The 11913-nt window shown below is 37.7% G+C and overlaps 1 protein-coding gene across 1 annotated transcript in view; it reads left to right on the top strand.

Moving 5' to 3' along the window:
• Positions 1-11705, top strand: part of CUL5 (cullin 5) — a 26924-nt gene extending 15219 nt beyond the window's left edge. The window contains exons 11-18 of the mRNA XM_009335267.1: positions 2049-2181; positions 2724-2855; positions 3511-3634; positions 4394-4569; positions 4688-4849; positions 5551-5669; positions 6991-7114; positions 8295-11705. Of these exons, the coding sequence (XP_009333542.1) occupies positions 2049-2181; positions 2724-2855; positions 3511-3634; positions 4394-4569; positions 4688-4849; positions 5551-5669; positions 6991-7114; positions 8295-8489 (1165 nt within the window). The 3' untranslated portion in view covers positions 8490-11705. The remainder of the gene's footprint in view (positions 1-2048; positions 2182-2723; positions 2856-3510; positions 3635-4393; positions 4570-4687; positions 4850-5550; positions 5670-6990; positions 7115-8294) is intronic.
• The last annotated feature ends 208 nt before the right edge of the window (positions 11706-11913 follow it).

The raw sequence follows: 11913 nt of genomic DNA, 5'->3' as shown, positions 1-11913 counted from the left end.
GGACCAGTGAATAGCAGCCTGTTTAAACTCAAATTTATTTGTAGTAATTAGGAATCTATTCTTTTATAGTAGATTAATGAGTCAATTTGTTAGCTGAATTTAATAATACCTTCCTGGATTATTAATTCCATAAACCTGGGCTGTATAACTCTGCCACAACTTCAGTAAAAGTCCTGGGGAAAACTGAGGCAGTAGTCTTCATGGGAATAACTGTGGCTGATTAAGGTGTAACCATCTACAAGCTGTTTACCACCTCCTCTTGTGCCAGCTGTGAGTGTGACCTGTCTGGGTGTTACATTTTTGTTTCAGTGCAGGATTAACCAGGTTAGTTTAAAGAACTTCCAGTAGATTAAGCAGACCTGTGTGGCTGAAGAAAAAAATCCATGCTTACAGTAGCCACTCTGCAACTCAGCCAAGAGGAGGTAGCAGTCAGTTAATTGATTGTTAACATGTAACACGTGATGTGCCACTTGAGTAGGAATCTGTATATATTTAGGTGGTTGGGATTGCTTATGTGTAGTTTGTAGTCTGATTTACTATGGAAACAAAGCTTAGGTAGCTGGGCTGCCAGCTTCCCTTTCCAATTACTTCTAGTTAGGGGTGGATGGGTATAAATATCTGTTCAGCGTTCTGGTTCTTATTCTGTGTTTGGTTTTGTACTAATGGTAAGCCTGGACAAGGATTAGCCTTGCTGTTTTTATGTTATTGGAGGAACACCTTCACAAAAGACTTTGTACACTTCGTATAGATGCAGGCAAGGTAGAGGATTTTTTAGGTCTAGGCAAAGTAGAGGAGTTTTTTTTGGTCTCTGCTAATGTTTTCATTTCCCCTGGGAGCATCCAAATCAATACCTCATTCAAGCTGTGTTTCACTCCTAAAGCTAAACCTGCCTAGTGATTTCTTAGAAACCACCATGATGGCGATGGTCTGCTGTTCAGCATTCTTCTTCCCAACGCACTTTCAAGTTGTCTACATAAGCAGCCTTAAGTAAAATGAAGCTTCATCCTGCTTAACTTGTGCCATTAAGCTCAGCCTAAGAACATGGAATTTGGTAATTTTTCATTGCTGTCAGGATCTGGAAGACTCCTGTTCAGAAATACTTGGGAACACATTGATTAAATAAGGGTTCTGTCTTGTAATAACCAAAAGACTAGTGATCTGCTTTTACTCCAAATGGTGTTTAGGAGTGCAGAAGACACTAGCCTGCAAGCTGCTTCATGAATTAAAAAGGACAAGTTGTCTGAACACAGTTTTAGCACTGTCTACGCTAGTTGATGAAGGGTGAGAAAATGAGCAAGAACACTGGATTCCTGAGCATCCCCACAGCTTCTTACCTGCTGTCTTACTCGCTGCCTTTGTTTTGGGCCCTTGAGACTAGCAATCAAGTGGGTGCCGTCTGACTCTAGAAATAGGGTTTGGTCCTTGGCACTATTTTAGTCACCAGTCTAGACATAGGTTCGGAATGCAACCTTGTGCTTGCATGCCTTTTGAAGAACCACAGTCTGTCTACTGTAGCATCTTCTTGTTCAACTTTAATCTGCTTTTAATTCCAAGCTGTTAGTCTGCTGTTTATACCTGTTACAAAATAATTTTATCCTGTTACTACACGATAGATATGTCGGGTTTTGCAGTCTGTGAAATGCAGTGCAGGAGGCTGTTCCTGAGACTTCCGTTAAAGCATACTGACAAGATGAGTGAACCATTTCACTGCAGCAATTGTTAATCCTTTGCTGGAATACTTATTGCCATGCAATATTTAGTTGTTTCAAACTGAACGTAATCCTTCATTGTTAAGAGTCCTAAAATTAAAAGCAGTTGGAATGAACAAGCTGTAGAAGCTGACTGAAAATGTTTGGTAGTATTTATTCTTTCAAGAAGAAAAGAGAGTTATCCCTAATTTTTCACTAGTTTAACAAGGATATGAATTCGCCACCAGGATCCTTGCCAAGGGGATCAGGATAGAGCGGTCTGTCCTGTTAACAGTGTGACTACTCCAGAATAGCAGGATTCTATACAGTTCGAAGTTATGTTGTTGTTCTTTTATTTAGTGTTGGATTGAAAACACAGCCTGAATCCAAATGCCCTGAGCTTCTTGCTAATTACTGTGACATGTTGCTAAGAAAAACACCACTAAGCAAAAAACTGACCTCTGAAGAAATTGAAGCAAAGCTTAAAGAAGTGGTATGTTTTTGCTTTCTACTTATTGATTATTCTGAAGAATGAATTTGTTTGTTTTATTTCCTTATGTGGGTTGAGGCCTTGATCTTCAAAAACAGTTATGCAAGGTGTAATAATAGGAAAAAGAGTTTATTATGTCATCAGGTGCATGTGTGTGTTTAAATCTTGTAAACCATGCAGTGTTTCTTGTGTCTTATGTCAGTTCACAAAATTAGTATGCAAATTAATGCCCTGTATCAGACTGTAATGTATTACAGTAACTAATGTTAGTCTAGAAAATAATACAGGAGACTTTTACATACCGGTGTCAATGTCTCTTCTGATTTAAGAGAAGGTTCTTGATGGTTGACAAATGAAGAAATTGGAGGTGTGACATTATGAAAGATTCGTAGCTGATGCCTGTGATAGGATTAATACAGTTGCTCTTAAGGCAATGTCAAGTAGCCTTTTTCTACTTCATAGTCTACAGTGGCATTAGATCAGCATTCAAAGACTTGTCTGATTGACAATGCAAATAAATATATTAAAATCTACTTTTTTGACAGCTTTTGGTACTTAAATATGTACAGAATAAAGATGTTTTCATGCGATATCACAAAGCTCACTTAACAAGACGCCTGATATTAGATATATCAGCTGATAGTGAAATTGAGGAGAATATGGTGGAATGGCTCCGAGTAAGTAGCCTGACATCTTTCTTTCTTTGGTTGTGCCTCTTGCTTGTGGTATTAATTCCCACTCTTGAACTTAGATATCCTTCTTGATAAGGTGAGTTCTATCTTAAATTGCAGGCTGCTCAGGACATCTTATACTTCTGTTTTATTGCAATACTTCGTGCAAGTAAAACAATTTAGCTCTTTTCTAAGAGAAATGTTGATCCTAATAGTGGTAGTGATAGATTTTAAAATATTTCACGTATGATTATCTGAAGGCTTCGTATATTCCATATGCAAATGAGCAAAATGCAGTGTACTTGTTTAGGTATGTAAATTACTTGACATGTGTTCTAATTGTGAAATTTTATGTAGATTAGAATATTATTTGCATGCCTTAAACATTCCTTCAAATCTCAGAATTCACTGATTCCTTAATGCATGCATGCGTTCTTCAGCACTTGGATTTCTTTAAAAGAATCATCATATGCCCTTAAGGGGTAACTACTTATGATCCGTGCAAAAAATCTTTATATTGCATTGCAGATTAACTGTTATTGTAAAGTGATGATACCTGTGTACTTTAATGCTCTTTTTTTTTGAGTTTATTATTTCAAAAATTGAGCTTTTTTTTCATAGTTGTCTATGCCATAGCTTAATGTTCTTTTTATTTGTACAGGAAGTAGGAATGCCAGCAGACTATGTAAACAAGTTGGCTAGAATGTTCCAGGATATCAAAGTGTCTGAAGACTTGAACCAGGCCTTCAAAGAAATGCACAAAAATAATAAACTTGCTTTACCAGGTATTGTTTTCAAATAATTTGCTATTTTTCATTTCTCTTAGTGAAAAATAATTCTGTTGAATTCTTGAGTTAAAAATTATATCAACTGCATGTTGAACATAGTCTTCAGGACATTGTTACCCCTAGATTGGAAGCGTCTGTAGACTCTACTTTCTCTTGCAGTTGACACTGGAGTGATACCATTCTGTAATTATTGTGGGTTTTCATTGTGAGCAGTCTTGTAGATACAGACTTCCTACTCTTGTAGCTAAATTCTAAGCAGGGGCTTGAATCAGTGTCAACCAGGTGAATGCCTGAACTACCCCTTCTTTTATGCCCTCGTCATTCTTCATGAGTGCTTCATGCTGTGCTCCTCCTCCTTTACCTGCCAGCAGGAGAGCTGGATGCACACTATGAAGAGCTCAAATCACATTTCTGAGATTAAATTTCATTGATGAGAGTGGCTGAGGAACATCCAGTTTTGGACCTGCTGTTACTGAAAACCCTTGAGCAGTGCTTACAAGCATCATCTGTAAAGCTGCATCAAGGCTGAAGGAGCTCTGCAGAAGCAAGCCAAAAAACCAGAGGTTTCAATCAGTGTTGCTGGCGGAAAGCCAGTGGTGCATAAATAGAGTACCTTAATGTTTAAATAGGTAGACACCCTGCTACTTTCTGAAAACTCAGTCCTCCATAATTGTATTTCGAGTAGAAAAAAAAAATGCATTTTGTTTATCTGTCTGTTATACCTGAAGATTCATATAATCCAATATTGGCTTACAGCTGACTCTGTGAATATTAAAATTTTAAATGCTGGCGCCTGGTCCCGAAGTTCTGAAAAAGTGTTTGTCTCGCTGCCCACGGAATTAGAAGATCTCATCCCAGAAGTTGAAGAATTTTATAAAAAGAATCACAGTGGTAGAAAACTGCACTGGCACCACCTCATGTCCAATGGAATTGTAAGTCTACAGTTTTCGGTGTATCAATCTCAATGACTGTACTTTCTGTGTATTTATAATAGTAAGAAAGCTTGTGATCCAGAAAGGCTTATAAGTACAGTTATCATTCTGTTCACAGATAACGTTTAAGAATGAGGTTGGCCAGTATGACCTGGAGGTAACAACGTTTCAGCTAGCTGTGCTGTTTGCGTGGAACCAAAGACCCAGAGAGAAGATCAGCTTTGAAAATCTTAAACTGGCAACTGAACTCCCTGATGCAGAACTTAGGAGGACTTTATGGGTATTTCCCTTTCTCTTGAAAAAGATTTCTTCTTGATTTTTGTACTCTGAAATACTGGATTAGTATTTTTAAAGCGCTGCCAGATAACACTTTGAAACTGAAATGTGAACACCTTTCTTGCTAATTAATCAGTTGTAATGCTGGCTCCTTGCACTACTGTTGAGCACACACAGCCTTTACGTTAAGACATTCTCTCTACCCAATGTTACCTAACTTAAGCTTTTGGAAACAGCAATTATCTTTTGACCATATACTGCCTAAAGCACACAGTTATGATTGTGGGTTTTGGAGTGGGACTGGTCTAATTCTAGGAAATCAGTGGCTCCTGATAATTGTATGTTGCTTAAAAAATAACTTCAGTGTTTGCTCTATCAGACTTTTAATTATTTAGCTCAAGAATAAAGAGAGAAATCACGTAAGTCGGACTTAACACCACTTCTGTAGCTGTGAGTTCATGCATTTTACTTCTTCGTATGATTTTACTTACGCTAACCCATTTCAGGAGATTTGGTAAACTGTGTCCCCTCTCTGGTTTTATTGGTATCTTTGGGTTGCCCTCTGGCAGCTTCAAACAAGGCTACTTGGTTCCCTCACTACAGTCTGCGCAGCAGTGTCCTGTGTTCTTAAAAAGCAATTGTTTTCATTTAGAAAGTCTGGTGTTTTATTTTCATTCTCCTCCCCCTCCCTCCTTTTCTCTGTAGTCTCTTGTAGCATTTCCAAAGCTGAAACGTCAGGTTTTATTGTATGAACCTCAAGTCAATTCACCCAAAGACTTTACAGAAGGAACCCTCTTCTCGGTGAACCAGGAGTTCAGTTTAATGTAAGATGATGTTTGAAAAGTAAAATAACAATGTGCTATTTGATAATTAAAGGAATTCACTTTAAGTTAACCTTCGTCCTTGAAAGTTTTCAGGATTCAGCTAGACACACGCTTTGCTGCCGTAGCCTCACTTAGTTTTGGCGATGGTCATGCTTCGAGTAGGTGGTTGGACCAGATGACCTCCAGCAGCCCCTTTAGACAACTGTTTCTATGATTCTGATTTCTGTGAAATTAAATTTCTTAAAACACCTAGGGATGAGGTGCAAAATTGGAGGCTCTGCTATCTTCCTGTTACTTATGAGCCAATGAAATTTCATATAGGAAGAACAGCATGTAAGCAGAGCGCTAGTGCTGTATTGATTATTACACTCACACACAGAGTTTCAAAAGCAGAGTGATAAGCAGTTTCACTTGCTTTTTTAACTTAATAATATGGTATGCTGTCAAAAGCCTGGATTTTTGGTGTGGCTTTCACCCGAGTGTCTTTATTTCACTGAGAATTGCAGTGCTCTTTTACTGGTGCTTTGAAATCCTTCAGAGCATAAGGTAGCATAAAGAGAGAATATCTAAATGGTATATACTACATTCAGCATGTTTTGCTTTGGGTTTTGCCTCTCTCTATTGTCAATGGCTGTGATTAGAAGTGGCTCCTTGCTAGTAACCTCAGATTCGGGGCCTCATTCGCAGTAGCAGCTGGACATCTGGATCTGTGGAGAGAGAGGGTGACGAATCTGCTTTTCTGGGGCTTAGTTTCTTGCCCAGCGCCATGATGTTTTTTCCTGTCATCAGGATCATGAGCTTTGGGAAATTATGAGAGGGTGTGACAGAAGAGGCAGGCTGTACAGAAAGTTTGTGGGTGACCACTCAAGAATGCGATCAGCTTTCTTTGTTACTATAGCTGTTATTCATCCTTTTTTTTCTGCTAGACAAACATTTCTTTTGATGGAAAATGAACTAGTCCAATTTCCTGAACTTTGTTATAAAAACTTCCTCTAAAGAGCCCTAGTTTTATATAATTAAACTGAAATAGCTTTTTCTGAAATTTTATTTGTTAAAATAGTACTGTTAACTTTTCAACTTTGGACGCTGTCATTTTCAGCTAATGGATTTTTTGTAATGCTAGTATATTCAGCTTTTATTATGCGGAGGCGTTGGTATTGAGTTTTGATTTGTCAGCCAGCTATCTCACTGCTGCAATGCTAATAGCCTATAAATATCTGATATGTGATGGTACTCCTTGCTGCGGTAATTTAAGTTTAATGGGAATTCCTTAATTGAAAATGTATTTTTTGCTTATTTTCATACAATACAACTTTTTCAGAAAAAACGCTAAAGTTCAGAAAAGGGGCAAGATAAATTTGATTGGTCGATTGCAACTTACTACAGAGAGAATGCGGGAAGAGGAAAATGAAGGAATAGTCCAGCTAAGAATATTGCGAACCCAGGCAAGTAAACTGCCAGAGGAATATAAAATTACCCTATTTCTTTTGTTGTATTATCACTCCTGCATGCTGTCCACATTTGGATGTTGATGTATGAACTGAATGCTTTTGAATCTCATTGGAACTTACTTTTGCCATTTGGCTTAGATCCTTTGTGAGTACAGGATTTTGCACGTGTGTCTGTGCACTTGTAGTTATCGGCCTCCTGTTCTGATGTACCAGGTCATCCTATTTAAAGAGGACAAAGCAGATACTAAGCAACTGGTGAAGGCATAACTGTGTAGTGGTGGGTGGCAGCAGATGGTAAAGTTGACTGACTTGAGCCACCAACATGAACAAACAGTATTGTTGATCTTGAGATCTCTTTGACTGCTCTGTATGAAGAGAATGATCTCAGAGATGGGGTCACGCTTTAGTAATAGCGGTATGACTTTTTGAGAGGCCTTCTCTTTAGAGGGAAAGTTTGTAAGTACCTCTTAGATGTATAAACTGCAGCTTCCTGCTTTGTGGTTGGTTGTCCTTCAGTCGGCTACTCATGTCAGATCTTTTGAGCTGGCAGTTCTAAAAAAACCTGAATTTTTTCAGGCATCAGTGATCATTACCTACAACAGAGCCTGAAAAATCCCATCTTACCTTCCAATTGCGGGTCTCTTCTATCAGTCAGATTAGATTCCAGGCCATGCACATTGTGAATTGTACCACCTGACTTAACATCTTGGCCATACTTCCAGCAGAAGGATTAATGCCTGGTTGTACTTACGAAATGAGAACTCCTTGTGAGTTCCAGTTTGACATTAAGCTTGCGTTTCACAAGGTGTTCACAAGGTATATCACAAGTCACCCTGGAAGTGGCGACTTCTGCTCAGAGAGTGAATGAACATTAGGTTTTAGTGAGTAATTCACACTCTAGATACAAGGTTTAACTGCAGATTCTCCTGTGACTGGACTTGTCTTATATCGCATCTTGCCAGTGCTTCATTCTTTTCCTTTATCAACTTCTTTGTAAAAGCAATTCTGTATCTACTTAGGCTAAGAAATGCAGCATATATCTGATTTTTAAGGAAAATATAGATTTCCTTGCTGTCTTGCATTACCAGGACCCCCCTATTAATGCTGTGTTCACTTTGTCGCTTCACCCAAGCATTTAAAAAAAACCTTTTTTTTTTCTCTTGTCCCCCACCAGGAGGCTATCATCCAAATAATGAAAATGCGGAAGAAAATTACTAATGCCCAGCTTCAGACTGAACTGGTAGAAATATTGAAAAACATGTTCTTGCCACAAAAGAAAATGATAAAAGAGCAAATTGAATGGCTTATAGAGCACAAATATATCAGAAGAGATGAGTCGGATATCAACACCTTCATATATATGGCATAATTTGAGGACTCTGCAGGATGCTGAGAACATAAATGGAAGGGTGCTTGGACAGACAGCTGCAACAGTTTGTGCTGCAGAAGGACTTGTTTTGACTTTCGTTACGTATTAAAATCCCTGCCTTACCTTACAGAGGACTATATTTTGCCAATCTCGTTCAGTTAGCATGATGGCATTCCCTTCATGTTGCACACGTTTAACAGCATGCTGTTTTGTGGGAAACTTGCATTCATGAAGAGCCCATTGTGAACTTTTTAAAGTAGGTTTGATTTACACCCACCAGGAGGAATACAGGTTTGGGTTTTTAGATGACCAGTACTTGCACAAGGAAAAAATATTCAAATATTCATGCACTGAGGAACTGCTATTAGTTTTGTTTTGGGTTTGGGTTGTTTTTCTTTTTTTTTTTTTTTTTAAATGCAATTAGGACTAGAAGTAGCACTTTCACTTTTGTGTTTTGGATCAACAGAGTAATGTACTGTCCACCTTTGATCCTTTTTATGTAATAACATTTGAGAGACACAAACACATGCATCACAACTGATACGTATTTGTTACAGTTAAAATCTGTTGGCTAGAGCAGTGCTTCAATCTAGTAACTGGATTTTAATAATTGACGCATAAGTGACATAAAAGGAATTCAAGTCATGGGTGATATTTTTCCTTTAGCAAGAGATCATTGTTTTTAAATTGTTTGCTGTAAACAAGTGGATATACGTTATTTGTTACCTTATTTGGACGGATGATTTGCTACAATCCTTTTTGAGAAGGTGAAGCTTTCTTGAACGATACTTCACTCTAAAAGCAGTTTTCATGGGTGGGTCTGTTATACTGAACAGAAATATTAAGTGTATTTCCTTGTACATTTAATATTTGTATTCCAAATATTTAAGTATGACTACATATATCTGAATGCATTAAAGAGTAATTGATGCACAACTCCCCCGGAAAGAAAATAACACTTGAAGATCCCTGTACTAATTCCTCATTGGTAATTTTATATATACATGCAAGGTTAATCCAAGTGGACTGGTTTGTTGCTTAGAAGTCAACATCTTTATACGAAAAGCAAACCCTCTGCTTTTTATTTTTAAACTGGCAGGGTAGAAAATACAACTCTTAACGAAAATGGTGAAAAGCTAAGGAAAAATACCTTCTTTAGTGTATGCAGAGAGAGTGCCAAATACACATCAGGAATTTCAACTTCTTAATGTTACCTCTTCTGTTTTCAATCATCTTAAGTAGTTGTTTGGCACTACCTGCCTCTCTGCTACTCTGAAATGTGCCAGCATGTACTGGACTGATAGCATGAATCACTGGAGCAGAGTGCCTGTCTTGGGACAAAAGCTAAGTTGCGCTTTACTCAGTTCTGTCTAAATATTGCATAAATCGCAAGTGCGCGAATTTTTTTTTTTTCTAATTAACCAGTTCAAGTACAACATCTAAAGGTCTCTTCTTCGGTGATTGGAAGGGGGAAGAGGATACAATTAACTTTAGTCAAAAAGGAAAACCTTCCAGTAAGTAAGAGAAGGAGTTTTGCTTTCACATGGTTGCAGTGAAGTATAAAGTAGGAGTGGTTTAAAAGCAAACTGCAAGAATGGCTGTTTGCACCCTTAAACAGGCTGCATGCTCTGTTACTAATGTAAATGCCAATGTGACTGCCTGAGAACAGTGTGTACTCGGACATCTATTTGAGTAAGAAATTTTTGGTAGTGAGGGTTTTATGAACAAGAGATGGAGAGAAATCGAGACCTGGCCAATTGCGATTGATTGAAATCCCACAGCTTATGCCATATGCTTTTATTGATACTCAAAAGTAGATGCTGTTTAAAAATATTGCATCCTTTATGTTGGCCCTGTGGTGTTGCGATTCAGAATCAAAAGCAAGTGGTGCTCTGTGCAGTTAACCAGTAAAGCTATTTGAACATTAGAAAACAAAATTCCAATAAAAAACTTTGTGCTGCAAGACTTTCAGTCTTTGAAACTTAAAAGTAATAAATGCTCGCTTGGGATAATTGGGGGAAAACTTGACAGTCTGAGCACGCTCTTTTCAACATAAAAAATTCCAGCCCTTAACCAGAGAAGAAGAGGTGTGAAATTGTCATGCAGAAAGAGCTACAAAGGGGGTAAAGCTGATTTCGAAGCCATTGATTTAGGTTTGAGAGAGAAGTTCAAGAGGCAGCATCTCAGACACAACTGTTAGGAAGCTGGAGTGTATGCAGAAAAAGGTTGCTAAAACCTAAGGAGCTGCACGTTCCCTCAACTAATAAATACAAAATAATACAACCTAAATGTTATCTCTATATTTCTCAACACCTGGGATGCAGAAATATAATTGGTAATGTGCCTATGACATGGTCATTTTTCTTTAAATATATACCGGAAATGGATGTCGGGTTTTTTATTAAATCTGAGACTCACACCAGCAAATTTGTTCAAGATGTAGAATCACATTTAACGTCCTTCATCAGGTCACTTTCACCAATATGCACTTAAAACTAGTATCACCCGGGGCACAGGGAGATACCTGGGGTAAACTGTTCTTTTGGGGCGGGTAGAGTTCATATCTAAATGCAAATGAACTATTCTTCACTTGCAATATGGCAACAATGCACTTTTAAGGCTGCAATTTTTAGCTATGAATATATATGTCCAAAGACCTAGCTTAAAGAGGTGCTGCATCTGCAAAACATGTTGCCACACACACTGCCACGGTGAATAGCTATGGAATGAAATCTGGTGTAGAAGAGGGGGGAAAAAAATCACTCTTAATGGGTTAAGAAATACTGTTAAATCTTTCTCTGTCCCAACAACTTGATGAGGATCTCCGTTTCAATTCTGAAGTCTTCCATTTTCCTCTTTCCACAGTTGGTGTCCCTAGCTTCTATTTTTACTCGTCTCTTTCATTGGTTATGACTGTAATGCAATTACATTTCCAAAAGACAATGTGACTTTCTCGTTTTCACCTTTTTAAACTTAATATAAATGTTCTGAATGTTCACATGTTGCATTTATTTGCATTGGGATGCCATTGTCCTGTAAAGTGCAAATTTTAAAAATACAATTGGCAAAAAGATTTGATAGTTTTACAGAAAGATTTGCTATCTTAAACTCAAACTGTTTTCTATTTTCATCTAAATGACTGGGATGCTATCTTTGTAATTCTTTGAGGTCATATTTGTGAAATAAACAATTACACGAAAGCTTTCCTGTCATATACACTATATGTAGTCTGGAGTGTTGAGCAAACTTGAGTTCCTGAGTTGTAATATCTATCTACGTATGGTATTTACGATTTTGAATGTGTGCCACTACCAAGGTAATAATGCTGTACAATTTTGAATGGTGGTAGTTTCTGTATGGCAGTCCAGCTGAACTATTTTGATGTACTGCTTAATTTTTGAATTTTATTTTTTAAGTTGTATAA

The sequence above is a fragment of the Pygoscelis adeliae genome, unplaced genomic scaffold (assembly GCF_000699105.1).
Source record: "Pygoscelis adeliae isolate BGI_AS28 unplaced genomic scaffold, ASM69910v1 Scaffold142, whole genome shotgun sequence".
Lineage (NCBI taxonomy): Eukaryota > Metazoa > Chordata > Aves > Sphenisciformes > Spheniscidae > Pygoscelis > Pygoscelis adeliae.
The sequence above is the reverse complement of the archived record's forward strand: the minus strand, read 5'-3'. Positions and strand labels throughout refer to the sequence as shown.